General features: G+C 43.5%; 1 protein-coding gene and 1 long non-coding RNA gene across 2 annotated transcripts in view; one reads left to right on the top strand and one right to left on the bottom strand.

The window, feature by feature from the left end:
* cnih3 (cornichon family AMPA receptor auxiliary protein 3) overlaps nt 1-27,397 on the top strand; it is a 54,022-nt gene that overhangs the window by 2,797 nt on the left and 23,828 nt on the right. The window contains exons 2-4 of the mRNA XM_033020610.1: nt 19,404-19,472; nt 20,166-20,213; nt 22,836-22,948. Coding sequence (XP_032876501.1) covers nt 19,404-19,472; nt 20,166-20,213; nt 22,836-22,948 — 230 coding nt within the window. The remainder of the gene's footprint in view (nt 1-19,403; nt 19,473-20,165; nt 20,214-22,835; nt 22,949-27,397) is intronic.
* LOC116972991 lies at nt 19,765-22,640 on the bottom strand. Its single transcript, XR_004411970.1, has 3 exons — nt 22,574-22,640; nt 21,716-21,721; nt 19,765-19,776 (listed from the first exon to the last, which is right to left on the bottom strand). It is a non-coding gene; the product is annotated as an uncharacterized LOC116972991 (long non-coding RNA).

Here is a 27,397-nt window from a genome sequence, read left to right as displayed (position 1 = left end):
TAGCTTATTTGAGTATAACCTGACAAGCAGTAGACACTGAGCCTGATATTGTGAATAAATCAGGTAAGACTGTTTTTCTCATCTCCTTATCCTAAATTGAAGTTTGAGATTCATAACAAGACAGACAACTAGGAACTTTAACTTGTTCAAGAAGGAACTGCAGATGCTGGAAGATCGAAGGTACACAAAAATGCTGGAGAAACTCAGTTACAATATTGCAAGGTACACAAAATTGCTGGGGAAACTCAGCGGGTGCGGCAGCATCTATGGAGCGAAGGAAATAGGCGACGTTTCGGGCCGAAACCCTTCTTCAGACTGATGGGGGGTGGGGGGGAGAAGGAAGGAAAAAGGGAGGAGGAGGAGCCCGAGGGCGGGGGGGATGGGAGGAGACAGCTCGAGGGTTAAGGAAGGGGAGGAGACAGCAAGGACTAGCAAAACTGGGAGAATTCAACGTTCATGCCATCCGGACGCAAGCAACCTAGGCGGAATATGAGGTGCTGTTCCTCCAATTTCCGGTGTTGCTCACTCTGGCAAATGGGACCTCTCTGTCCTGGGTCTCCTCCATTGCCAGAGTGAGCAACACCGGAAATTGGAGGAACAGCACCTCATATTCCGCCTAGGTTGCTTACGTCCGGATGGCATGAACGTTGAATTCTCCCAGTTTTGCTAGCCCTTGCTGTCTCCTCCCCTTCCTTAACCCTCAAGCTGTCTCCTCCCATCCCCCCACCCTCGGGCTCCTCCTCCTCCCTTTTTCCTTCCTTCTCCCCTCCACCCCCCATCAGTCTGAAGAAGGGTTTCGGCCCGAAACGTCACCTATTTCCTTCGCTCCATAGATGCTGCCGCACCCGCTGAGTTTCTCCAGCATTTTTGTGTACCTAGGAACTTTAACTTGATAGTTTTATTGCATTCATTTGTTATAGCTTCTAAAGAAGTTATCAATGTTGTTTTCACTTTCATAAATCAGTTTTCTTCTCTCAATCACTTCAGCTACAACCAACCCACATAACCTCAACTTATCTGCCAGTTGCTGTGTACAAAAATAATCCTCAAATATCAGGCTGGATCAAGTGTACTTTTTCAAGTCCCAATTGGCTATTTCAACACTTCATCTGATTTTTACGTTCAAGAGTTGCATCATGTTGAGAGGATTTTTGCACATCTAACATATATGGTATAAGAATTTAAACAGAATACAGGACCATACAATTAATTGCATTGATGATATTGCAACCATTGCTACTAACTAATGTTGTGCACTGTCTCAAATCAATTACATGTTACTTAGCATTGAACTGCTCATTCTATTTTGTTGCATTATTCTTACTATATTTTTTCAGAGGTGTTTGTTCTTGCAAGAATTGATTTCAGATTCAGAGAAGGATAAGACAGTCAAATAAAGCTTTTAGTAGCTTTATTCACACACACCACACATGTATTTCAGTTTCAGTTTAGTTTATTGTCACATGTACCGAGGTACAGTGAAAAGCTTTTGTTGCATGCTAACTAGTCAGTGGAAAAACTACTTAATTACAATTGAGCTACAGTATTTACAGTGTGTAGATACATGATAAGGGAATAACATTTAGTGCAAGGTAAAGCAGATAAAGTCCAATCAAGGATAGTTCGAGGGTCGCAAATGAGGTGGTCAGTAGTTCAGGACTGCTCTCTGGTTGTGGTAGGATGATTCAGTTGCCTGATAACAGATGGGAAGAAACTGCCCCTGAATCTGCCGGTGTGCGTTTTTACACTTCTATTACTTTTGCCTGATGGGAGAGGGGAGAAGAGAGAGTGGGCAGGGTGCGACTCGTCCTTGATTATGCTGCTGGCCTTGCTAAGACAGCGTGAGGTATAAATTGGGTCAATGGAAGGGAGGTTGGATTGTGTGATGGTCTGTGCCGTGTCCACAATTCACTGCAATTTCTTGCTGTCTTGGATGGAGCTGACCCCAAACCAAGCTGTGATGCATCCTGATAAAATGCTTTCGATGGTGCATCTTTAGAAGTTGGTGAGAGTGGTAGGGGACTTGCTGAACTTCCTAAGCCATCTAAGGAAGTAGAGGCGTTAGTGTGCTTTCTTGGTTGTTGCTTCAATATAATCACCAACATTGGGAATTGCAGTGACAAAGGTTTTCAAAGTATGTAGCAAGATAAGCTACAGAAATGGGTGGAAAAATGGCAGATGGAGTTTAATTAGATTAGATTAGATTAGATTATTTAATGACCACACAGTCAAGCTGGTGGAATTCAGGTTCAGTACAGGATGTTACAAGATAGGCTGATTCCCGTCAAACATAACATAAAACACAACATCATACAATATACAGTACATGCATGGGGAGGATATGTGCTGTTGTCATAGTGTGTTCAGAATTCGGATTGCGTGTGGGTAAGAACTGTTTTTAAAACGAGATGTCTTGGCGGGCAGTGAGCTGTAGCGCCTTCCTGATGGCAGCAGGTGGAAGATGTGGTGAGCTGGGTGGGAGGGATCAGAGATGATTTTCTTCACCCTTGACACGGACCGTTTGTGATGGAGTGATTCTATTGATGGAAGGGGAGTGCTGATGATTTTGGATGCTTTGTTAACTATGCGCTGTAATTTATTACGGGAGTGAGTGTCTAAACTGCTGAACCAGACTGTAATTGATGAAGTGAGCATGCTTTGGATGATGGCTGTGTAGAATTGGATTAGGAGGTGTTTCCTTACTCTAAACTTCTTGAGCTGGCGGAGGAAGAAGAGTCTTTGGTTGGCTTTTTTTGTAGATGTGATTTGAATTGATTTTCCATTTGAGGTTATTGCTTATGTGAGTGCCAAGAAATTTGAATGAGTCAGTGGTGGATATGGGTTCGCCTGAGATGAGTAGGGGGGTCTTGGGTTGTGCCTTACGTCTGAGATCAATGATGAGTTCGTGTGTTTTTGATGTGTTGAGTAAGAGGTTATTATCTGTGCACCAAGTGACTGCTTTGTGTGTTTGAGTGCGGTATTCTGTTTCATTATTGTTCGAGATGAGACCTATGATGGTTGTGTCATCTGCGTATTTATATATTTTAACTGAACTATGCTGGGATGTGAATTGGTTTGTGTAGAGTGAGAATAACCAGGGTGACAAGACGCAGCCCTGAGGGGCTCCTGTGCTGAGGTGCAGGGGGTGAGATATTGTGTTATGTATCTTCACCCTCTGTTGTCTGTTCCAAAGGAAGCTGTAGATCCAGTGACAGATGCAGGGGTCAATGTTCATGTCCATTAATTTATGGAAGAGTTTAACCGGGTTGATGGAGTTAAATGCCGAACTGAAGTCCATGAACAGGATGCGGGGGTACGTGTTGGCGGTTTCCAGGTGTTGCAGAGTGTGATGAATGGCCAGATTGACTGTGTCTTCCACTGACCTGTTGGCTCTGTATGCGAATTGGTGTGGGTCCAAGTTGGAGGAAGTGCTGGTTTTGAGGTGAGCAAGAATAATGCGCTCGAATGACTTCATGGCCACAGATGTAAGGGCAATCGGTCTATAGTCATTGAGGCAGGATGATGTGTTGGACTTGGGCACAGGGACGATGGTAGATTGTTTGTGTGAAGTGTTGCATTTGGAAGGTTAAATGTAACCTGAAAATATACCGTTAATGGTAAGACACTGAACAGCACTGATGTGCAGAGGGATCTTGGACTCCAAATCCTTTGTACTCTGAAAGTGGCAACACAAGTAGATAGAATGTTAAAGAAGCTATACGTTATGCTTGCCTTCACAGTTGGGGCATTGAGTGTCAGAGTCAGGAAGTCATGTTGCAGCTTTATAGGACTTTGGTCAGACTACATTTGGAGTCTTGTGTGCACTCCTGGTCACCCCATTACAGAAGTGATGTGGAAGCTTTGGAGAGGGTGCAGAAGAGGTTCACATGAATGCTGCCTGAGTTAGAGTGTAAGCTAGAGGGAGAAGATGGACAAATCTGGATTGTTTTCTCCAGAGCATTTGAGGGTTGCAGGAGACCTGGTAGAAGTATATTTAATTATGAGAGACATGGACAGTCAGAACCTTGGGTGGAAATGTTAAAGACTAGAGGGTATAGGTTTAAGGTGAGAGGGGCAAAGTTTAAAGGAGGTGTGCAGTGCAAGTTTTTACAGAGAGTGGTGGTGGCAGCTCCGACAGTGGCATTTAGATAGGCATATGGATATGCATGGAAATGAGGGATAGGGATCATATGGATATGCATGGAAATGAGGGATAGGGATCATATGAGGCAGAGGACTTTTAACTTGGCATCATGTTCAGCATTGAAATTGTGGGCCAATATGGCTTGTTCCTGTGCTGTATTGGTCTATGATCTATGACTCCTCTTGTTCTCAGGAGTTATTATCTAAGCTTAAGGTTTTTAGTTTGGTTTAGAGAATCAGTGTGGAAACAGGCCCTTCGGCCCACCGAGTCCGCACTGACCAGCGATTAAAACTAGATGCCGCTGGTCTGCACCAGTGGAGCGGACAAAGATACAGCGACAAGAAGAAGTAGCAGCCAGTGAGAGGAGAAGGAGCCCCATGATGACTGAGCGTGTCCCGTCAGTGGAGGCGGCGTGAAGAAAGCACTGCCAGGGCTAGGGACAATTTACACTTATACCAAGCCATTTAACCTACAAACCTATACATCTTAGAAATGTGGGAGGAAACCGAAGATCTCAGAGAAAACCCATGCGGTCACAGGGAGAACGTACAAACTCTGTACAGACAGCGCCCGTAGTCGCGATCGAACCCGGGTCTCCAGCACTGTAAGGCAGCAACTCTACCACTGTGTCACATATCAATTATTTCATCACATTAACAAAGATGTATTCTTCCATGGTCAGAACAGCACTTAATTTTTGGGGTATGCCAAGAAGCCATCCTCGGATCAGGATGGAAAGTGGGGCTTCATGTTCTGTGTGGCTGTCTTGAACCAATGTCCCCAATGCATCCACCTTATAAATCCTTCCATTCTTTCACTGGTATATTTGATGAGCTATAATACAGTAAATCCTCATTTTAACAGACCCTCTTATAACAGATTTTGATCAAACATACCCCACTGTTCAATATGGTCATGGCTAATCTATGCTGGCTTCAACTCCTTTTCTGTTCCAGTTCCATTTAACACACAATTTCACAATCTATCGAATACATTTCTACCTGCACTTTAAATATATCAAATGATCGAACCTCCACTAACTTTGGGGCAGAGAATTCCACAAATTAATTCCCCTTTGAGGGAGAGATTCTGTTTATGAATTATACCCAGATAATTTAATTCAATTCAAACGCAATTTTGTAAAAAATCTCATTTTGGGGCGCAATTTCTCCTTTTGTGATTAAAGATATCCGATTGGAGTTACCGTTTTATGTTATGCAGGAGCTCTAGAAAATCTTTCCTGCCCAATACCATATTCTCATGACACTTTTAAACTACTGCAGTAAACCTTTGTTATAACGGGAGGGAGGGGGATGGGGAATGGTGTCCGCTATTGTTGATTGTCTGCGGGAACTGAGTGTGGTATGTAGTTGAACCAGATGCTGCCTGACCCGCGGCGTTCCTCCAGTACATTGTGTTTTGCTGTTGTTGGGCTGACAACTTTTGTCAAAGTTCATGTCTGCCTTCCCAATTAGAACTTTATTTATCAAGAAGCGTCCAGGAGCGGAAAATAATGCAGAAAGTTGTGACCACTGCCCAGTCCATCATCGACTCTGACCTCCCCACCATCGAAGGGATCTATCTCAGTCGCTGCCTCAAAAAGGCTGCCAGCATCATCAAGGACCCACACCATCCTGGCCACACACTCATCTCTCCGCTACCATCGGGCAGAAGGTACAGGAGCCTGAAAACTGATACCTCCAGGCTCAGGAACAGCTACTTCCCCACAGCCATCAGGCTATTAAACTCGCCAACAAACAGACTCTGAACTGTAACAGCCTATTGCACTTTATCTGTTTATTTATGTGTATATTGAACTGAACTGAACTGTTCAGTATTTATGCTTTTAATATTCTATTGTGCTGCAGCAAGCAAGAATGTAATTGTCCTATCTGGGACACATGACAATAAACTCTCTTGACTTGACTTGACTTGATATCCCAAAAATGTTGCTTGTATAATAGGGTATTACTTATAAGGAGTGGTTGGACAACTTGCTCTGGAGCATTGGAGGTTGAGGATCTGATAGAAGTACGTAAAACTATGTGTGGCATAGATGGAGTAGCTAGTCATAATCTTTTACTAAGGGTGGAACAATCTAATACTAGAGGACATAGCTTTAAGGTTAAAGATAAGTTTAATGCGGATGATTGGGGCAATTTTTTTACAGAGGGTGATGAGTGCTTGGAACGCGCTGCTAGGGGTGGTGGTGGAGACAGATCCGTTAGTGGCATTTAGCTTTTAAATAGGTTTACCTGGTCTAATCAATTAGATCGGCTAGATTGAGTTTAAGCAGGAACTTCACTGTCACTTCAACTACTTGGTTTCACCTTGTAGGAAGTGATAGCGTGCAAGCCCTGCCACAGATGCCAAGCATCCTTCTGAGTCCCCAGTCTAGACCCTTCTTGAATTCCTTCTCAAGATCGTACCTGGACTTGTTATATGAACCTGTATCACCAGACTTTTATGCCCAAGATATGGTCCTCTGTAGATTGCGGACGTCAAGGTTAGTAACACTCATATGATCTTGATGGGAACATATTCCATGCATTTCCTTGTGAATTTAATGGCATATCTATTTAGATCTGTTGCCAAGTCTTTGAATATCGCCCAGTCCAAGCATTTGTGAAGTCACTCCTCTGCCTTCCCTGAATTCTCACCACTGGACCTGAACTGTTTTAACGCTGCTTTTACACAAAGATTCAAGAAACTGAATCAAGATTCTCTGTGATCCCACATTTCCACAATTAATTTTACTTGCATCAGTTGTTTCAGTGACATTCAAACCGCATTAGAAGTTCCTAGATGTAAATATCACACCTCACCTGGAGTATTGCGTACAGTTTTGGTCTCCAAATCTGAGGAAGGACATTATTGCCATAGAGGGAGTGCAGAGAAGGTTCACCAGACTGATTCCTGGGATGTCAGGACTGTCTTATGAAGAAAGACTGGATAGACTTGGTTTATACTCCCTAGAATTTAGGAGATTGAGAGGGGATCTTATAGAAACTTACAAAATTCTTAAGGGGTTGGACAGGCTAGATGCAGGAAGATTGCTCCCGATGTTGGGGAAGTCCAGGACAAGGGGTCACAGCTTAAGGATAAGGGGGAAATCCTTTAAAACCGAGATGAGAAGAACTTTTTTCACACAGAGAGTGGTGAATCTCTGGAACTCCCTGCCACAGAGGGTAGTCGAGGCCAGTTCATTGGCTATATTTAAGAGTTAGATGTGGCCCTTGTGGCTAAGGGGATCAGAGGGTATGGAGAGAAGGCAGGTACGGGATACTGAGTTGGATGATCAGCCATGATCATATTGAATTGCGGTGCAGGCTCGAAGGGCCGAATGGCCTACTCCTGCACCTAATTTCTATGTTTCTATGTTTCTATGTTTCTATCACCAACAATCTTTCCTGGACCAACCACACTGAACACATGGCAAAGTAAGCACATCAGTGCCTCAACTTCCTCAGCAGACAGAAGGGCCTGTCCCACTTGGATGACCTAATCCACGTATTTAGAAGACTCTAGACGAGTTGAAAAAAATGTCAAGGTGGTGTTGACTCACCAAAGTAAAAGACCTCCTCCGACTGTTTACGACCTCCTACTTTTATGTCTACGACCTCCTATGACTATGTCTACCACCCCCTCAACCTCAGTCCCATGCCTAAGACCAACTACAACTAGCTACGAGTGGAAAATGATCACATGATAAAATTATGTCATGTTTCCATTTGTTTTCTCGGGCCAGTTACTGACCTATGACTACCTACGACTACCATCATAACCTACCTACAAGTAAAAAGTATCGATTTTTTCCGTGCGTCCTTTTTTAAAACTCGTGGACATTTTTTTATCAGGCTGGAAAAAACACCGCGACCTACTTGCGGCCATGAGTGCCTGGAGACCGCTCACGAGCATGAGGAAGAGTTATGAAGACCTCCTACGACCTCGTGGCGACCATGCTGCGAGTATGAGTCAAGGGCAAACTCGGCAGAGGTCGCCAATTAGGTCGTGAAAGTGGGACGGGCTTGAGGAAGTCCAGCATGTCTCTAACAAGTATTACCAATTACTACAGGCGCACCATAGAAAGTATCCTAATGGGATGCCGCAGCTTATATTGGCAACAGCTTTTCCCAAGACTGCAACAAATTACGGAGAGTTAAGGGCCTGTCCCACTTGGCCGACCTAATCCACGAGTTTAGAAGACCCTAGACGAGTTGAAAAAAATGTCAAGGTCGTGTTGACTCGCCGAAGTAAAAGTCCTCCTATGACCTCCTACGACCCCCCTTGGCCTCAGTCTTCCGCACCTAAGACCAACTACGACTAGCTACGACTGGAAAATGATCACATGAAAAAATGATGTCATGTTTGCAGAGGTCGCCAATTAGGTCGTGAAAGTGGGACAGGGGCTTTATAAACACAATCCAGTCCTTCACACAAAGCCTCCACACCCATTAACTCCATCTACACTTCATGCTACCTCGGGAAATCAGCCAGCATAATTAAGGACACATCACTGCTTCTTCTCCCCTCTCCTGTCAGGTAGATGAATTAGCAGCTTGAAAGGATGTACCACCAGATTTAGGAACCTACCTCGTTGAAGACCTTGCATGTTTTTATCTGCACTTTCTCTGAAATTGTAATGTTACAACACTGCAGCATATATTCTGCAACATGGTATTTTTTTCTTTGAACTACCTGTTGCACGTGTATTGGCTTGATTGTACTCGTGATTGGTCTAATCTCCAGAGATGCTGCCTTACCCACTGAATTACTCCAGCATTTTATGTCTATCTTTGGTATAAACCAGCACCTGCAGTTCCTTGTTATTACATTTGACCGTTACACTGCCAAGTCATAGAGTCATACAGCATGGAAACAGGCTCTTTGGCCCAACCTGTCCATGCCGACCAACATGCCCCATCTACACTTGACCAACATGCCTGCGATTGGTCAATATCCCCGCAAACCTATCCTACCCATGTACTAAATGCTTCTTAAACGTTCCGATAGTACCTTGCCTCAACTACCTCCTCTGCAACTTGTTCCATACACCCACCACTCTTTTATATTACCACTTTCATGGAACTATGTACCTGCAACCCCGGGTCTCTATGTTCAACAAAACTCCCCAGGACCCTGCAATTTAATGTGAAAGTCCTGCCATGGTTCGTTCTGCCAAATGCAGCACCTTGCATTTAACTGAATTAAACTCCATCTGCCTATTATTGGCCTAGCTGATCAAGATCCAGATGTAATCATAGATAACTTCTTCATTGTCCACAATTACCACCAAATAGACAACATCTACTGCACGGACATTATACTGTTGGTTATACAATGTACTACTGCTGGATACATAATAGATTGATGTTAATTGAGGCAATGTTTTATAGCTGGTTAAATAATGCATTAGTACTGATCAGGTTTAGGTCTGTTGCTAATTTTGTCACATGAGACAGCTGACTACAAAAATGTACAAATTAAGATTCAGAAACGCTAGTTATATAATGTGTCCCTGTTGCTGATATATTCCAATGGTGCTAAACAGCTTATGAATAACTGGTTATATAATGTACGTGCTGCTTAGACTGAGTGCTGGTGCTGGTTAACTGCACTAGTGCTGATTAAACAATGTACTTACACTGATTATCTAATGGGCCTAACTGTACTCTTCCTTGACCTATTGCCCACGGTCCTGACCCGTTAGCCCATGGGCCACTAACCTGTACTGGTTGAGCATTTCTTTAAAAAATATTTTTTTTTATTTATTAGAAGTACAGTAAATTACAATAGTACAAGCCAGATATATCTTATTACATTTATTGTACCCCTTCATTTTTTAAGCTTTAAGGAAAGATATAGATAAAGAAAGTAGAGAAAGTGAGAGAAAGAAAGTTGCGTTCGTGTAAAAGAGTGATCAATGAGAAAAAAAACAGACCCATTGCTTAGAGAAAAGAATTAAGAAAAAGACCCTAGAAAAGAAAGGAAAAAAAGAAAAAAAAAAACAAAGCTCCATTATAAAAACCGCGCAAAAGGGATATACCAACTTCATATTTTTCCTCCCCCCTTACTAGATCCTGACACCATTTCTTTTTTGAAGTACTGATGCAACTGGTCGAGCATTTCTGAAGATCTTAAAGCCTCCGTTCCGCAGCTTTTGTGCCAGAAGATTGCGCTGTGCGTCATGACCACTCCCTTTTAATTTAGTTCAGTTTATTTTAGTTTATTGCCATATGTACAGTGAAAGGCATTTTTTGTTGCATGCTATTCAGTCAGCGGAAAGACTAAACATGATTACAATCAAGCCGTCCACAGTGTACAGATTTTTAAGATAAAGGCAATAACGTTTAGTGCAAGATAAAGTCCAGTAAAGTCTGATTAAAAATAGTCCGAGGGTCTCCAATGAAGTTGCTGGTCACTCAGGACTGCTCTCTAGTTGGTGATAGAGTGATAGCCTGATAACAGCTGGGAAGAAACTGTCTCTGAATCTGGAGGCGCTTGAACAAGGCACCCTGATGCCCTGCCCTTATACCACTCTGAGGCCTTTCACACGTCCTAATGTTAAAGGTCGATCAGTCTGAAAAAGGGTCCTGACCCAAATCGTCGTCTATCCTTTCTCTCCACATATGTTGCTTGACCAACTGAGTTACTCCAGCACTTGGTGTTTCACTAAAGTTTCCAACATCTGAAGTTCCTTGTGTCTCGATCTCAATATTCTTACATCTGTCATGATCAGCTGAAACTAATTTAAAGAACTGTTAAAATATTAGAAAGTATTAAAAAAGAAAAATAATATATGTATTTAAAATCACACGTAGTAGTCAGATTCACATGTGACGCACCTCCCAGTGTATTCTATACGTCTGCGTTGCAGAATGGCTCTCATAAAGCTACAGTGCATTCTGGCCCATTCAACCTGCTGATTATACAACATGCTGCCACTGCTTTAGGCTGCTGCTCATATAATGCACGGGCACTGATTATATAACATTCCAATGCTGATGAGACAGAGTCCTTCTACAGGTTATAAATTAATATGTGTCATTGTGCGATGTGTAACATACTGATTAATTACATACTAACCCTGGTCGCATGATGTGGTGACACTGGTTACATTTGTACTTTGTATAATATATTGGTGTGGATAATGTAAAGTGCTGATGCCAGTCTGAAGTGCCAATGTGGGTGACAGAATGTGCCACTGCTAGCGGTGATGCTGATGAGGCTCAGTGCTGATACAGATGTTGTTTTATAATGTGCTAACGGTGAGTAATATAATGTGCTGGTGTGGCCTGATCCTAGTTTAGAATCTTTGTTCCTGTTTTACTTTGGGAATTTTCCATAACCAAATCAAATCAATACCACAAACTTCTCTTGTTCCAGCCACCAGCCTCTATGCCTAAATCTAAATCCAGCCTGCCTTTTGTTGGGCTTATAACAAATGTAAAGCACTTTGGCCAACGAGAGTTGTTTTTTAAATGTGCTATATAAATAATTGTGACTTGACTTGACTCCTGAATGCAATTTAGGGAATTTCTGTCCCCTCTACACCTTTTACTTAGAGTGTATCAGTTAATAACACCCAGTGGGTCAGGCAGCCTCTGTGGAACGAAAAACAGAGTTAACGACAAAACTCTGTTTCTTTTTCCACAGTTGCTGCCAGACCTGCTGAATGTTTCCAGCATTTTTTGTTTTCATCACAGATTTCCAGCATCTGCAATTTTCATAACTTTTAGTTAGTATCAGAGTAATTGAAATCTATCTATTTCTGCCCAACTGGTTTTTCACTTGTCCATCAGTTTGTTAACCACCTGTAGTTTTGCTTAAGTAATATAATAATGCTGATTTGGTTAAATGCTTGTGATGTTTACCAGAATATTTTACCCTGTTGTGGATGTATAATCCATAATGCTAGTTAAATTTAGTGCCAACTCGATGATGTGCTATTATTGTTCATCTAATGTTCTCGCACAGATTATATAAACTGATACTAATCAGGTTTCATGCTGGTTACACGAGGTGCTGTGAAAATTAAAAAAAAAGATAGATTCTGGGAATTTGAAACATGTTTCAAATTCCCAGAATCTATCTTTTTTTTTATTTTCACAGCACCTCGTGTAACCAGCATGAAACCTGAAAATTCTGGAAATTCTCAGCAGTTCAGGCAGCATCTGTTAATGGTTCAGGCCCAATACTATTTGCCAGTTCAACCTGGAACTATGTCTGTTTTAATATTTTACTAGCTTCACCAATAGTTCAGCTTTTTATTGCACATAAATTTCTGTGCTCATAAGATTCTGTAAAATTTACTTTCAAGAAATTTATGTGAAAAGAAATAAACACAATTTTTTATTCAACTCACATTGCTTGTCCATATGCAGATGACAATGCTTAGCGTTACAGAAAATGATGATTCATACAGGTTTACAGGGACTTTAACAAGCCCTTTGACAAGGTTCTGCTGCATGGTAGTTTGGCCTGGAAGATCAGATCACAAGGGATCCAACGTGAGCTGGTCAATTAAATACAAAATTGGTTTGAAGATAGAAAACAGAGGGAGGAGGAAAGTTGTTTATCAGACTGAGGGCCTGTGACAAGTGATGTCCCAAAGGGATTAGTGCTGGTAGTCTACTCAGTATGTTTATGGATGAAACTGATAATAACGCATTTCTAAGCTTCCCCCCAGTCTAGTTTCAGTAAAAACACAGAATCAAGCACTTGAAACAACTAAATTTTATTTTACCAAAAGCACGTCACAGATCACATACTGTACCTATCCCACCTCGGCTTCGATCCCTGTGTTTATCTGTTTAAGCCCTCTAGGCCTCGCTCAGACAGAGACACTCCAGAAGTTCACGGAGTAACAATCACTCTTCCAGAAGATCGACGCTGAGCCTCGTGATCACGGACCTTTATATGTCCCGGGACCTCCAGAGGCCGAACCACATGGGGGTGGTCTCTTAATAACCCAATTACAGATATCGATTAACCCCATACATAACACGCATTCCCCTAACCCAATGATACAACAGTTCAATTCATTTTATTCAAAATGGACTTCGAGAGGAAGTCCACTTAGAAACATTTACCCTGATTTGCAGAAAACCTAAACACCGCTCAACACCTCATCCAATCAACACTTGGCAACGTCAGACTCTGCAACATTATTTACAAACTATTTACAAGGTGTATGTCTGGTTTGCAGCCATCCAATCCATTCTGTGCATTTTGCGCCAGATTGACATGGTTTTCAGATCTTCCCATTCTTTGCTTGCAAATTGTATCTAAGCTCCAGACACTCTGGCACCTCTCTGCAGCTTGTCCCAGCTCTGCAGAGAGTAATTCCAATTTGACCAAATCTCCCAGAAACCCTGAAACTTGACCCTATTTTGAAGTCCTAGCTGCTCCAATTTAGCCAGGATTAACAATACTAAAGTTGGTGAAAATTATCTATGATTACAACTAGATGTTGACCAATTGTGCCAATGGACCGAGGAATGACAGGTGGAGTTTAATTCAGATATATGCAAGATGTCGCATTTTGGTAGACAGACCTGGGCAGGACACATCGTAGGGCCCTGTGGAGTATTATAGGACAGAGAGACCTAGTTGTGCCATTAAATAGTCTCACGTACGGTGGTGACACAGGTGCACAGGGTGGTGAAGAAGGCATATGGCATGCATGACTTCATTAAACACTATACTGAGTACAGGAATTGGAACGTCATGCTGCAGGTGTACAAGATGTTGGTAAGGTGAGTTTTGATTGGCCTTCTATAGGAAGGATGCTATTAAACTGGAACTAGTGCAACAATGTTTCCTGGTCTGAAGGGTTTGAGTTTTTGAGTTATAAGGAGAAGATTGATAGACAGTTTTTCTTTCCGCTGGAGCATAGGAAGAGGAGGGGTGACTTTTTAGAGGTATATAAAATCATGAGGGACATAGATATAATGAATAGTCGCAGAATATTCCCTAGGGTTGAGCTAAGGACTCACACCCCAAGATACCTCAGCATATCAGTGCTCTTGTCATCTACATCAGTGCATCATGGCAATATGCGTGGGAAATCGTGTTTCACAAATCTGATAACGAGTTTTTTAAGTAGGCCACCAAGATGATTATTGAGGCAGGACAGTGGGCATTGTCGATATGGACATCAGCAAGACCTTTAACAAAGTTCCGCATGGTAGGCTAGTCTGGAAGGTTAGATTGCATGAAATTCAATGTGAGCTGGCCAAATGGATTCAAAATTGGCTTGAAGGAAGCAATCAAAAGGTATTTGAGGAGGGTTGTTTCTTTAATAGAGTCCGGTGACCAGTGATGTGCCGCAGGCATTGGCGCTGGGTCAATTGCTGTTTTTATCTACATTAATGAATTGGGTGACATTGTAGTTAATATTGTTAGTAAATTTACAGATGAACCAAAATTAGTGGTATAGTAGAGTGTGAGGAGGGTTATCTAAGTTTAAAACAGGACCTGGAACATTTGTGAAGGTGGGCCAAGAATTGCCAAATGGAATATATCGCTGACAAGTGTAAGGTGTTGCACTTTAGTAAGTCAATCCAGAGCAGGACTTGCACAGTAAATGATACCTGGAGATTGTGACAGACTGGAGATCTTGTAAAACTGGTGCATGGACTTCCCCAAAGTTGTCGAAAGAGGGGTGGAGAAGATATTTGGCACAATTGCCTTAAATGGGAATGGTATTGAGGGCAAAAGTTGGAACATCTTAATGCAACTGTACAAGTTATTGGTTGGACCACCCTTGGAGTACTGTGTGTAGTCCTGGTCACCCAGCTATGGGAAGGTCATCTTTGTCATCTAATTGTCATCTAATTGGATAGCATGCAGAAGAGATTCACCAGAATGTTACCTGGGCTTGCAGGCTTGAGTTATAGGGAGAGGTTGGATAGGCTGGGATTTTTTTCCTTCAGAGCACAGGAGGCTATGGGATGATCTTTTGAGATGTACAAGATCATGAGGGGCGTGGATAAAATGAGTCTCTTTGCTAGAGTAGAATGTTATAAAACTAGAGGGCAAAGGCTAATGGTGAGAGGAGAGAGATTTAAGAGGGACCTCAGAGGCCACTTTTTCATTCATGGTAGTCCGTCTTTGGAATGAGCTGATGAGGAAGCTTTAGATTATGACTTTGAAAAAACATTTGGACAGATATATGAATAGGAAGGATTTTAAGGGTGTTCGGCCAATTGTAAAATAGGACTAGTCCAGTATGCCAATTTGATCGGCATGGACAAAGTGGGCCAAAGGACCATTATATCAGTCTTCTCCAGAGAAGAAGACATTTTTAGTGCCTTAGCAAAGGAAGATGTTATTGTGATTCAGGTTGGGTAAATTGCTAGAGGAATTGGCAATACTAGAAAGGTCACTTCTTCATTTGGTGACAACACAAGGACATAACAAACAGGAATGTGATTCTAGCCCTTGCTGCTCTGTCATTTATAGTATAGTATAGTATATCTTTATTGTCATTTTCCTGAGTACTCACATACCCAGAGGAAACAAAAAAACATTGCTCAACCAGTGTCCATTCAGTGTGCAGTAAAAAATAAATAGAAATAAAAATACATATATCATGAACAAATTAAACACTCTACTCTCTACTAAACATCAACAGGCGTTCCGATCGGCAGCAGCACGACAGTGGCTCTGCTGCAGTGTGTCCAGGTTGGTGCGCGATACTTTGGCAGGGGGCAAAGTCCGTTTATCAATCTTATAGCCTGCGGGAAGAAGCTGAGGAGCATCCTGCTGGTTTTGCAGCTAATGCTCCTGTACCTCTTCCCAGATGGCAGGATGGAGAATATGTGATGCGATGGGTGGTAGGGGTCTTTGATGATGGAGATGGCTCTGCTGATACATTTCTTCCTGTAGATGTCCAGCAGGAAAGGGAGTGGAGCATCAATAATCCTGCTGGCGGTCTTCACAATCCTGTCTAGTTGGTGCAGTTCGTACGCCTTGCAGCTCCCGAACCAGGAAGTGATGCCGTAGGTTAATGTGCTCTCGATTGTCCCCCTATAAAAAGTTCGTAGGTGTGTAGTGGGGAGACCTGCTTTCCGTAGTCTTCGGAGATGGTGTAGTCGCTGCTGGGCTCTCTTGACCAGTGCTGTGGTGTTGGTCGTGGACGTCAGGTCATCTGACAGGTGGAGTCCTAGGAACTACACGCTGCTGACCCTTTCCACATCAGCTCCATCGATGTGCAGAGGTGTATGATGTTGTTTTCCTGCCCTCCTGAAGTCAACCACCATCTCCTTCGTTTTTCCCACGTTGAGAATGAGGTTGTGGGATTTGCACCATCCTGTGAGCAGCTCCACCTCCATCCTGTACGCCGACTCATCATTGTCACTGATGAGACCCACCACTGTTGTGTCATCAGCGAATTTGTTGATGAAGTTGTTGTTGAGTCTAGCAGTACAGTTGTGTGTAAGCAGACTACCTCAAACATTATTTTCCTTCTCTATAGCCATATCCCTGATTTCTTTAATATAGAGAAACGTGTCTATCTGTTTAGAATGACTGAGAATTCTGAAGATTAACCATCTTTTGACCAAAGAAATGTCTCCTTATTTCATTCATAGATGGTTTACTCCAAATTCAAGCTGATTAATGGTTATCAACCTGACAAGTTCATTCCTTTTCTCCCTCTACAAATGATATCATGCTCATTGAATGTTTTTATTTCAGATGCCCAGCTTATGTGGTACATTGCTTTGGCATTTAGAATCTGTTAATCAGAGATGCAGAAAGAGAAACGGTCAGAGAGGAGAGCATGTGTGCCTGAAACTCTACCATGTTGGGGCATCTAGCAGTTAAGAAGATAATTGGCGCTGAAAATCCAACAAAAAGGCCAGTATTATGCAGGTCCTGTGGAGTGACTGGCTGTGATTCAGAACACTCCAGACATTAATATTTCAGCACTAGGCTGGCAACTAGTGGTTGAAACTCACAGATAACAGTTGCGGATCCATAGGACATCATTAAATAAAGATCAGCAATTAGCTTAGCCAAGTAACATGGAGTTACCACAGTATCATGCCGACCTTCAAATGTAGGTTTTTGGGTGTGAGAAGAATCGAGGGATGTGGTGTTAGTGCATGAGAATGAGAATCGGCCATAATCTTATGAATGGGAGGACGGGGGCAGAACTGCTTCCCTGATATAATTCTATTCTTTGTTGTGTGAAGCTGAACTTAGTGTCCAGTAAAGGAATTCAGTGGATAATTGCTGCCCCCGAGGCTGGTTGAATGTTGTGAAAATCCATTTAAGTGTCTGTGTAAATCTGTGTGTAGATTACAGCTTTGTTAATGTCTGTGTAGTTTCTCAAGTGATCAACTAAATCAATAAATTAAAGGACAATTCTGAGTCTATCTTTATAAATATGTACCATGGAGTGTTTATTTATGTTAGTGTGTATACCACACTTTTTTTGATTTTCAGGATAAATTCAAGTTCAAGTTCAAGTGAATTTATTGTCATGTGTCCCTGTATAGGACAATGAAATTCTTGCTTTGCTTCAGCACACAGAACATAGTAGGCATATTACTACAAAACAGATAAGTGTGTCCATATACCATAATATAAATATATACACACATGAATAAATAAACTCATAAAGTGCAAATAACAGAAAATGGGTTATTAATAATCAGAGTTTTGTCCGAGCCAGGTTTAATGGCCTGATGGCTGTGGGGAAGTAGCTATTCCTGAACCTGGTTGTTGCAGTCTTCAGGCTCCTGTACCTTCTACCTGAAGGTAGCAAGGAGATGAGTGTATGGCCAGGATGGTGTGGGTCTTTGATGATACTGCCAGCCTTTTTGAGGCAGCGACTGCGATAAATCCCCTCGATGGAAGGAAGGTCAGAGCCGATGATGGACTGGGCAGTGTTTACTACTTTTTGTAGTAATTCAAATTCAATCTGGCTAGTAGTCACGCATTAGTCTATTCTGAATCATCAGTAAAGCGAGGGAATCTGTCACCGATTGTGCTTTCTGGTAGCACTTACACACTAATAACCCGCTCACTGATGCTAGGTTTGGGTTTCACCGGGACCACTCGACTCCAGACCTCATTGCAGCCTGCGTCCAAACATGAACAAAACAGCTGAATTCCGGAGCTGAGGTAAAAGTGACTCTCCTTCGCATCATGGTAGCATTTGATCAACCGTACCATCAAGGAGCCCTGGTAAAACTGAAGTCAACGGGTATCCATCGACAAACACTCCACTGGTTGGAGTCACCCCGTGCAGAATTGATGATGGTTGGATACTTTTAAATTTGGGAGATCAATTGCCTCAGCAATAGGAGTTCCTCAAGGGAAGGGTTTCGGCCCGAAACATTGCCTATTTCCTTCGCTCCATAGATGCTGCTGGACCCGCTGAGTTTCTCCAGCACTTTTGTCTACCTTCGATTTTCCAGCATCTGCAGTTCCTTCTTAAACACAATCATCTTCAGCTGCTGTCTCTGCCTCTTCTTCCTTTCTTCTTCCGCCGCCCCCCCCCCCCCACTGCCACATCAGTCTGAAGAAGGGTCTTGACCCGAAACATCACCTATTCCTTCGCTCCATAGATGCTGCCTCACCCGCTGAGTTTCTCCAGCATTTTTGTCTACCCTCGATTTTTCCAGCATCTGCAGTTCTTTCTTAAACAACACATCCTCAGCTGCTCCATCAACAACTTGCTTTGAAGAATAGAATATAGAACAGTGCAGCAAAGGATCAGACCCATCAGCCCACCATATCTGTGCAAAACATGATGCCAAATTCAATATACCCCATCTGCCTGCACAGATCCACATCCATCCATCCTTGAATGTTCAAATGTCTGTCTAAATGACCCTAAAACACTACTATCATATCTGCTTCCACCAACAACACCCCCCCACCACATCCCCTGTCCCCACTCATCTTAAAGCTATGTCCTCTTGTGTTTGACATTTCTATCTTGGGAAAAAAGTCTGTATCTATGCCTCTCATAATTGTTTTAAACTTCTACCACCTTCCCCTCAGCCTCCGACACCCAGAGAAAACAATCCAAGTTTGTTCAATCTATCCTTACAGCTAGTATTCTCCAATAGCTAATACTCCATCAGTAAGGCACAACTTAGAAGTGTAATAGAACATTCTCTGCTTGTTTGCATGATTACAGCACCAACAAATGTGTGTCTGTGTGTGTACGCATGCCTATCTCTATTTATGCATTGCAATGGGAATGCAGAATGAGGATTTTAATTTTGCTGCTTTTCAGATAATTGCATTTGATGAACTGCGAACAGATCTCAGGAGTCCTGTAGACCAGTGCAACCCACTCCACGCAGTGAGTACAGCCCAGACTGCCTATATTACAAAATAGATGTTTAATTTCTGCTGTATTCCATCGAGGGAGAGAGGAATTTGTTTCAAGCATGAGAACGGATCAGTATGCCTATTCGTAACTGTTCTTGAAACAAATGATTGTTTCTGCCACTGTTGGTTCAGCCTCTTCACACATTCAGTCCCTATCCCCTCAGCCCCCAGTCTCCCTCTGCTCAGCCCCTTTCCCTCTCCCCTAGGCTCTCTCCACTCACCCTGTCCTAGTTTCTCTCCCTTCAAACCTTCCCCAGCCACTCCCTCACAGCCCCCTCCACTCAGCCCCTCTTCTCCCCTCAGCCCATCTCCCCCAACTCTTCCCCTCAGCCCCTCCTAGCAGCCCCTTCCCCTTCAGCCGCTCGCCCAGTGCCTCTCCCCTCAGCATCCCCCAGTCTCTTCCCACACAGCCACTTCCCCACAGCTCTTTCCATCCAACCCTTCAGTCCCTCTTCTCTCAGCTCCTCTCACCCAGGACATGTCCCTCTCCTCCCAAACCCTTAGCTACTCTCCTCTGTCTAACTCGATTCAACCGCTAGACCCTTTCTCTGAAGCCCCTGAAGAATAATTAGGCCTCCCCCCCCCCCTCCTCACGGAGATCTTGCATTTGACTGTTGATTGTCAGGAGATGAATATGTTATTTACTCTTTTTTACATTTCCCAGCGAGAGAGGTTGAGAAATATCGAGCGGATCTGCTACTTACTGAGAAGGGTAAGTGACTTGGTGACTGAGATATTTTGGGGCCCCAGGTCTCTATGGAGTGTTAGGATTTTGCGTTACGCGGTGTGTTGGAAGAGAATGTGAGATGTATCTTCAATCAAGGTATTATCAACATCATTGTGCTGAGGACTTTTATCTAACTTGCACTCTCCCAGCCTTGCATTGTGCAGTATGACCTATATTATGTCTCCAGTAATCCACCCACAAGCCGCTAAGTAGCATCCAGTTCTACAGCTTTTGACCAGATCCTAGCTGGAAACCTAGCTGATTTGTCTCCCAAACCTGTTGCTGAAGCAATGTGGAGCAATTCCACAACTCCCCTGCCCTGAGAAAGATAATTGGATGCAGGCCAAGAATTCAGGCCAGCGTATCTTAGAACTACATGAGATGATGTAGAATAATGAAGTCATAGAATAGTCATTAGGCCCATCTATGCTAGCTCCTATTAGAGCAATCCTGTTGGCCCCATTACCTAACTCTCTCCCAGAACTGTGTACATTATTCCCCTCAGGTGCCCATCCAATTCCCATTTGGCTCTGATTTATTCTGCTACAACCAGTGAGTTCCTGATGATAACCTCACATCATCCTCAATATTTTTCCCGAAGGTTTACACCTGCTCCTTGACTAACCCTAATTAAAAGCAGCTCCCCTCCACCCTATCTAAACCAGACATAGCCTTGTATACCTCTGCCAAATGCATTCTCAACTTTCTTTGCTCAAAGGAGAACAGTCTCAGTGTCCCCAGTTCTACACCACAGCTGAAACATCCTCATTCGTTGATGTGTTCCAGGAAATATTTTCTGCAGCTGCCCAGGATCTTCACATCCTCCCCAAAGTGTGACAATGAAAGTATACACCAATTCCATTTGTGAAGCAACTAGCGGTTTATATTTCTTCCTGCTTTTCTCCTTTGAATTGTAATGTTACAGAAATTGCAGTTGCCATACTATCAGGCTCCACCACAAGGATCTGATTATCTTACCCAGATCTGAAGAAGGGTCTCCACTTGAAACGTCATCTATTCCTTTCTCCAGAGATGCTGCCTGACCCGCTGAGTTACTCCAGCATTTTGTGTCTATCTTCGACCTGACGACCCCACTTCCCGGAAGAGCACTAGCAGTCCTGCTCTCAGGGTCTCTGGTCTCCCTCTAGGCTGCTCCTGAGGTGTCCAGTCTCCCTCTGGGCTAAATCCGTTTCACTGGCTCATCCCACCAGCCTCTGCTTCCAACGCCCATTCTTTGATATTTCACCACCTTCAATGTGATCCCACCACCAGTCACATCTTCCCGTCCCTACCCCTTTTCGACTTCCGTTGAAGCCACTTCTTGGTTCACTCATCCCTTCCCACCAAACCCCCACCCATCACCCCCCTCTCCCCAGGTACTTTCCCCCGGCCACCACAAGAAATGTAACACCAGTCCTTACATCTATCTCCTCCCTCACCTCAATACAGGAACCCCAGAAACCATTTTAGGTGAGACAGAGGTTCACAGGCACCTCTTCAAACCTCATCTTCTGCATTTGGTGCTCCTGATGTATCCCTCTTTACAACGGCGAGAACAAGTGAAGATGACACTGCTACTCTCTCTGCCAAGACCTGCTGGATCTGCCGGTTGCTAACCATTTTAACTCTCCTTCCCATTCCCATATTGACCTTCCTGTCCTGGGCCTCCTCCATTGCCAGGTGAGGCTACACGCAGACTGGAGGAACAGCACCTCATATTCCGATTGGGAATATTCCCCCTACCCGCTCTCTCTTCCCTGTGCTTCCCCCACTCCAGTGTTCACTAATTTCTCCCACTATCCCCAGTTTACCTGCTTCTATCCCCTCCTTCCAACTCATCTTCCATCCACAAGTCTCCATCTTCCATCCCCATTTCACCTATATCCCTCACTCTGGCTTTACATTTCACTCCTCTTCTCTCCTCATCTGACGCCCTTCATCTCCTTTTCACCTCCAGCCTTTGTCACTTACTCCATTCATCTGTCAATTAAAACCTGTTTACTTGCCAGGCTTTGTCCTGCCCCCACCCCTCTATTCCAGCTTTCTTCCCCCTATTCCTATCAGTCTGAAGAAGGATATCAACCTGAAATGTGTCCGTTTCCTCCACAGTTGCTGCTTGACCCACTGAGTCCCTCCAGCACTTTGTGTTTTGCTTCCTTCAGATTCTCATTCTAAAAGAAAACAACGTAGCTGAACCAATTAGCCCTCATAGCCACAATTCCCCAGTCCTGGTAACTTCTTCAAAAATCTCCAGTGCATCCATACCTTCCCTGTGGCCAGAGCCGTAGGCATTACTCAACCTGCAGTCTAGGCACTGTGGTACTGTAGTACTGGAAATGGAAAACCTGGTTCAGTCCTGCCCTCGGTTGCTGTATGTGTGGAGTTTGCATGTTCTCTATGTTACCACGTGAGCTTCCTCCCATATTTCAAGAATTTTTAGATTCTAAATTACCCCAAATATAGTGGAAACGTTTTGGGAGAATTCGGGGGGGGGGGGGGGGGGGGGGGGGGGGGGGGGGGGAGTAAAAGTGAAAAACGTCAGGAGGAAAAGGAAAACTATTGTTCTCGACCTTGTGGTGTTAATGCCTGTTATATTTCTAAACATAGCTGGTGCTCCCAGAATATTCTATTCACGGCTTGTTCTGTATCATGTTCCTGTGCGCACAAGAATGGCTGACATTGGGTCTCAATATACCCCTGCTCTTCTACAATCTTTGGAGGTAAGATGAAATAGATGTTTAACCAAAGGTGGGTGAGGGTGGGAAAAAGGTTTTGAGGAAAGTTGGATCAACCGTCACAAGTCTTATTGGCCTGTCCCACTTCAGCGATTTTTTTGGCGACTGCCAGCGACTATCATAGTCGTAGCAGGTCGCCGAAAACCCGGCGACTGGATCCCCCTACGACAATGTCTATGACAATGTCTGCAACAACCTTCCACCTAGTCGACGTTACGCTACGGCAAGCTACCGACAACCAGCGACCCATTAGGACGTCCACCTACGACCACACCTACGACAACCTACATCCTCCCACGACAAGGTACGACCCTGTCGGCGACAACTGAAGATAATTCAGTCGCCGGTACCTGTCGCTGGTTGACGTAGGTTGACGTAGGTAGTCGCCAATGGAATTCACTGAAGTCAGCACCAGCGACAACCTACGTCACCTGGCGACAACCTACGCCATCCTGGCGACAACCTGCGACAAGCCAACTGTCGTCGAAAAGTTTTGAACATTTCAAAATCCGGCGGCGACCAGAAAAACGCTACGATTCTTTGGGCGACTGAGGAGACCATATAGGCGGCACCCCAGCGACCATCTGGCAACAGCCTTGTCGCCTGAAGTTGCCTAAAAAAATCGCCTGTGGGACAGGGGCATAATTTATTGGGAAAACAAGGTCTCGAGCTGAACGGCCAACTTCGATTTCTATTTCCTCTATTTGTTACAGATTTGGAGGTAAATATAAGTATCACACCCACCCACCACCTTGATAGATGTAAATAACCAATTAATTAACCTTTGATCGATAAACTGATTTGGTAAATAAACTAAATAATGCATTATTGAAACGTAAGCTAACCTAAGTTCTGCAAAAGGGGAATGGTTCAGAGAAGGGAATGGTTGTAAATTTGAAGGTAAATGACCATACCAAAGAACAAAGCTGCAGCTTGGATAATAATAAGCAGATGGAGTCAGGAAGGAACAAGCCATTTTATAATAAGAGAATGTCAATAAAGAAAGTCAATGCAAGGAAAAATAAATAAGCTGAAAAGGTAAAGCATTGAGTTTGAATGTATAAAGCTTCTGTAAAACAAAGAAGAGGCCAATGGTAAAAACATGTAACAAATGGGTTTGATCTATTGCTGTTGTGGTTGCATGGTAACCAAGGTTGCGAATTAAACATTGCAGGATCCTTGATGTTTAGAAAGAGCAGACAAAATGGAAAAGCAGCAAGGGATGGGTGATGGTGGTGAAATGTGTGATGACAAAGGATTACATAAGAGTACAAGTAAACAATGGCTTTAGTCCTTTTTACACAGAAGCCATAATTAAAAGTGGTGGAGATGAGAGATATCAAGGGACAGGAAACACTGGTTCGAGTAGTTCACAGAGCCCTTGACTGCAGAAACATCTATTGAGAGAGAAATATTCATAAGAAGATTATACAACAGTAACGTCATAACCCCAGGAGAATTTAATCTTTATGTGAACTTGGAAAAAAAAGATGATGGGGGATGCGTTCATAGAACAGATTTGGGATCGTTTTCTGGAACATACCATGGGACAACTATGAAAGTGGCCTTTGATGACTTTAGCTTATGAAATGAGAAACCAAAGGTCCAATTTTAAACTAACGAACATCATAGCCAAGAAAATTCTGGAGAAATCAATGGGACTAAAATCCAGAAGAATCCCTGTGACCCACGGGTTTGCACCTTCACAGGCGGCACAGTGGTGTAGCGGTAGAGCTGCTGCCTTACAGCGCCAGAGACCCTGACTATGGGTGCTGCCCGTACAGAGTTTGTATGTTCTCCATGTAACCGTGTGGGTTTTCTAAGGGTTCTCTGGGTTCCTCCCACATTCCAAAGACATGCAGTTTTGTAGGTTAATTCGCTTCTGTAAATTGTTCCTAGTGCGTAGGATAGAACTAGTGTATGGGTGATCGCCCTTTGGCGCAGACAATAGACAATAGGTGCAGGAGTAGGCCATTTGGCCCTTCGAGCCAGCACCGCCATTCAATGCGATCATGGCTGATCATCCCCAATCAGTACGCCGTTCCTGCCTTCTCCCCATATCCCCTGACTCCGCTATTTTTAAGAGCCCTATCTAGCTCTCTCTTGAAAGTATCCAGAGAACCTGTCTCCACCGCCCTCTGAGGCAGAGAATTCCACAGACTCACCACTCTCTGTGAGAAAAAGTGCAGGGCTGTTTCCACACTGTATCTCTGAACTAAACCAAACCAGACCAAACTAACCTAAAAGAGGAGGCTGCAGTGAGCGCAGATGACCAAAATTCCACAGTTCCAACAGAATGGTTCACAAATAACAAATGTATCATCACTATTTGAAAGAGGGATCTGAAAAATATAGAAAACCACACATCTGTGCTTGGCAGAATCCAGGAATCCATCAAATGTGGTAATAGAGTTAAAACAAAAATCATGAATATAAGTATGCAAAGCATGTTCTTATGAGAGGGTAATCATGTTTGACAAATCTAATAGAATTTTTGAGGATTTATCAGGATATACTGTATAAAGGAGAATCAATGTATGTAGGATTTTCAAAAGCCTATGATATCATGCAGAAAGATTGTTGCATTAAATAGAGATGCCCTGGGGCAGGGATAATATCAGCAATGATAGAGGGCTGGTGAAAGATTAAAAAACAAATGTGGGAATGAATGATTTTTTTTAATGTTGGCAGATAGATGGAGTGTTCACAGGTCCCTCTGTTATTCAAAGTAAATGAAATGGATTACATTTTGTATTTTCATCTAACTTGGTGATGTTCAAAGTCAAGGATGGCATAATGATACAGCTGATAGCCTCACAGCACCAGAGGGACCCAGCACCAGAGGGCTTGTAGTGTCCAGGGAGTGGATGAGAAAGTGCGCTAACATAGAATTAGTGTGAACAGGTGCTTGATGGTCTGCGTGGAGTAGTGGGCCAAACGCCTGTTTCCATATTGTATCTCCAAATTAAACAAGTGGGAGAATGCGGTGGAAAGAAGCAAAGAAATTGTAAAGCGCTATATTCAGATGAAATGAGTGTGCAAGATTGTGGTAGAGTGTAATGTGGGCAAATGTGAGGATTGCCTTTCCAGAAGGAGAAGAGAACAGAGATAATGTGTAGGAAGGAACTGCAAATGCTGGTTCACACCGAAGAAGGGTCTCGATCTGAAATGTTACCTATTCCTTTTCTCCAGAAATGCTGCCTGGCTGTCTGGGTTACTCCAGCATTTTGTGTCTATCTTAAGAGCAGGATATCTCTTAAATGGTGAAAAACGATTAATTGTCAGTCATAGAGTCCCTATGGCCCAACGTGCAAATGCTGATCAAGATGCCCCTTCAACACTAGTCTTGTGCTCTCGGCTTCTTGGAGCGGTATCCGAACCAGCTGAGTCCCCTGCTCCTGCAGTGCCTTCAGTGGACCACTCCACCAGTGAGGTGAATTGCAGCTCCCGCAGCCGAACCATTTATCGGCCCTTTGTTCTTTGCATCCCTCGCTGCCGCCGTTATCCTGAATCTTCACCGTCCTCTCCGGCCTTCAGAGACGAGCAGGGCTCAGTGACAGGTTTCCCAGCTTTGTGGCGGGCGAGCCAGGACTACGGCCAGGGCATAGACGAGGTACCATGGTCTGCTGCACAGCACTACGGTCTCAGTCACCACATTTCCTCTTGTAAGGAAAAGCATGGGAACTACAGACCAGTGAGCCTAACGTTTGTGATGGACAGATTACTGGCAACTGAGATAAATCCATTTGGATAGACACGGGTTGTTGAGGGATAGTCAACATAGTTTTTCGGACAGGAAAACTCGTGGTGTGGCTCAGGGATCAGTGTTGGGCCCATTGTTGTTTGTGGTTTACATCAACTGTTTAGATGAGAAGGCATGATTACGGCATGATTAATAACTTTACAGATGATACTAAAGTGTGTAGCATTGCATAGAAACATAGGAAAGAGGTGCAGGAGGAGGCCATTCGGCCCTTCGAGCCAGCACCGCCATTCATTGTGATCATGGCTGATCGTCCCCAATCAATAACCCGTGCATGCCTTCTCCCCATATCCCTTGATTCCGCTAACTCCAAGAGCTCTATCTAACTCTCTGTTAAATCCATCCAGTGATTTGGCCTCCACTGCCCTCTGTGGCAGGGAATTCCACAAATTCACCACTCTCTGGGTGAAAAAGTTTTTTCTCACCTCAGTCTTAAATGGCCTCCCCTTTATTCTAAGACTGTGACCCCTGGTTCAGGACTTGCCCAACATTGGGAACATTTTCCTGCATCTAGCTTTTCCAGTCCTTTTATAGTCCTTTTATTGCAGACAGTGAAGATGGTAATCAAAAATTACAGCAGGATCTTGATCAGTGGTTATAGAGTTTAATGCAGAAAAGTGCAAGGTGTTGCACTTTGGGAAGTCAAACTAGGGCAGGACCTACACAGTGAA

This window comes from Amblyraja radiata, chromosome 5 (assembly GCF_010909765.2).
Source record: "Amblyraja radiata isolate CabotCenter1 chromosome 5, sAmbRad1.1.pri, whole genome shotgun sequence".
Classification (NCBI taxonomy): domain Eukaryota; kingdom Metazoa; phylum Chordata; class Chondrichthyes; order Rajiformes; family Rajidae; genus Amblyraja; species Amblyraja radiata.
The sequence above is the reverse complement of the archived record's forward strand: the minus strand, read 5'-3'. Positions and strand labels throughout refer to the sequence as shown.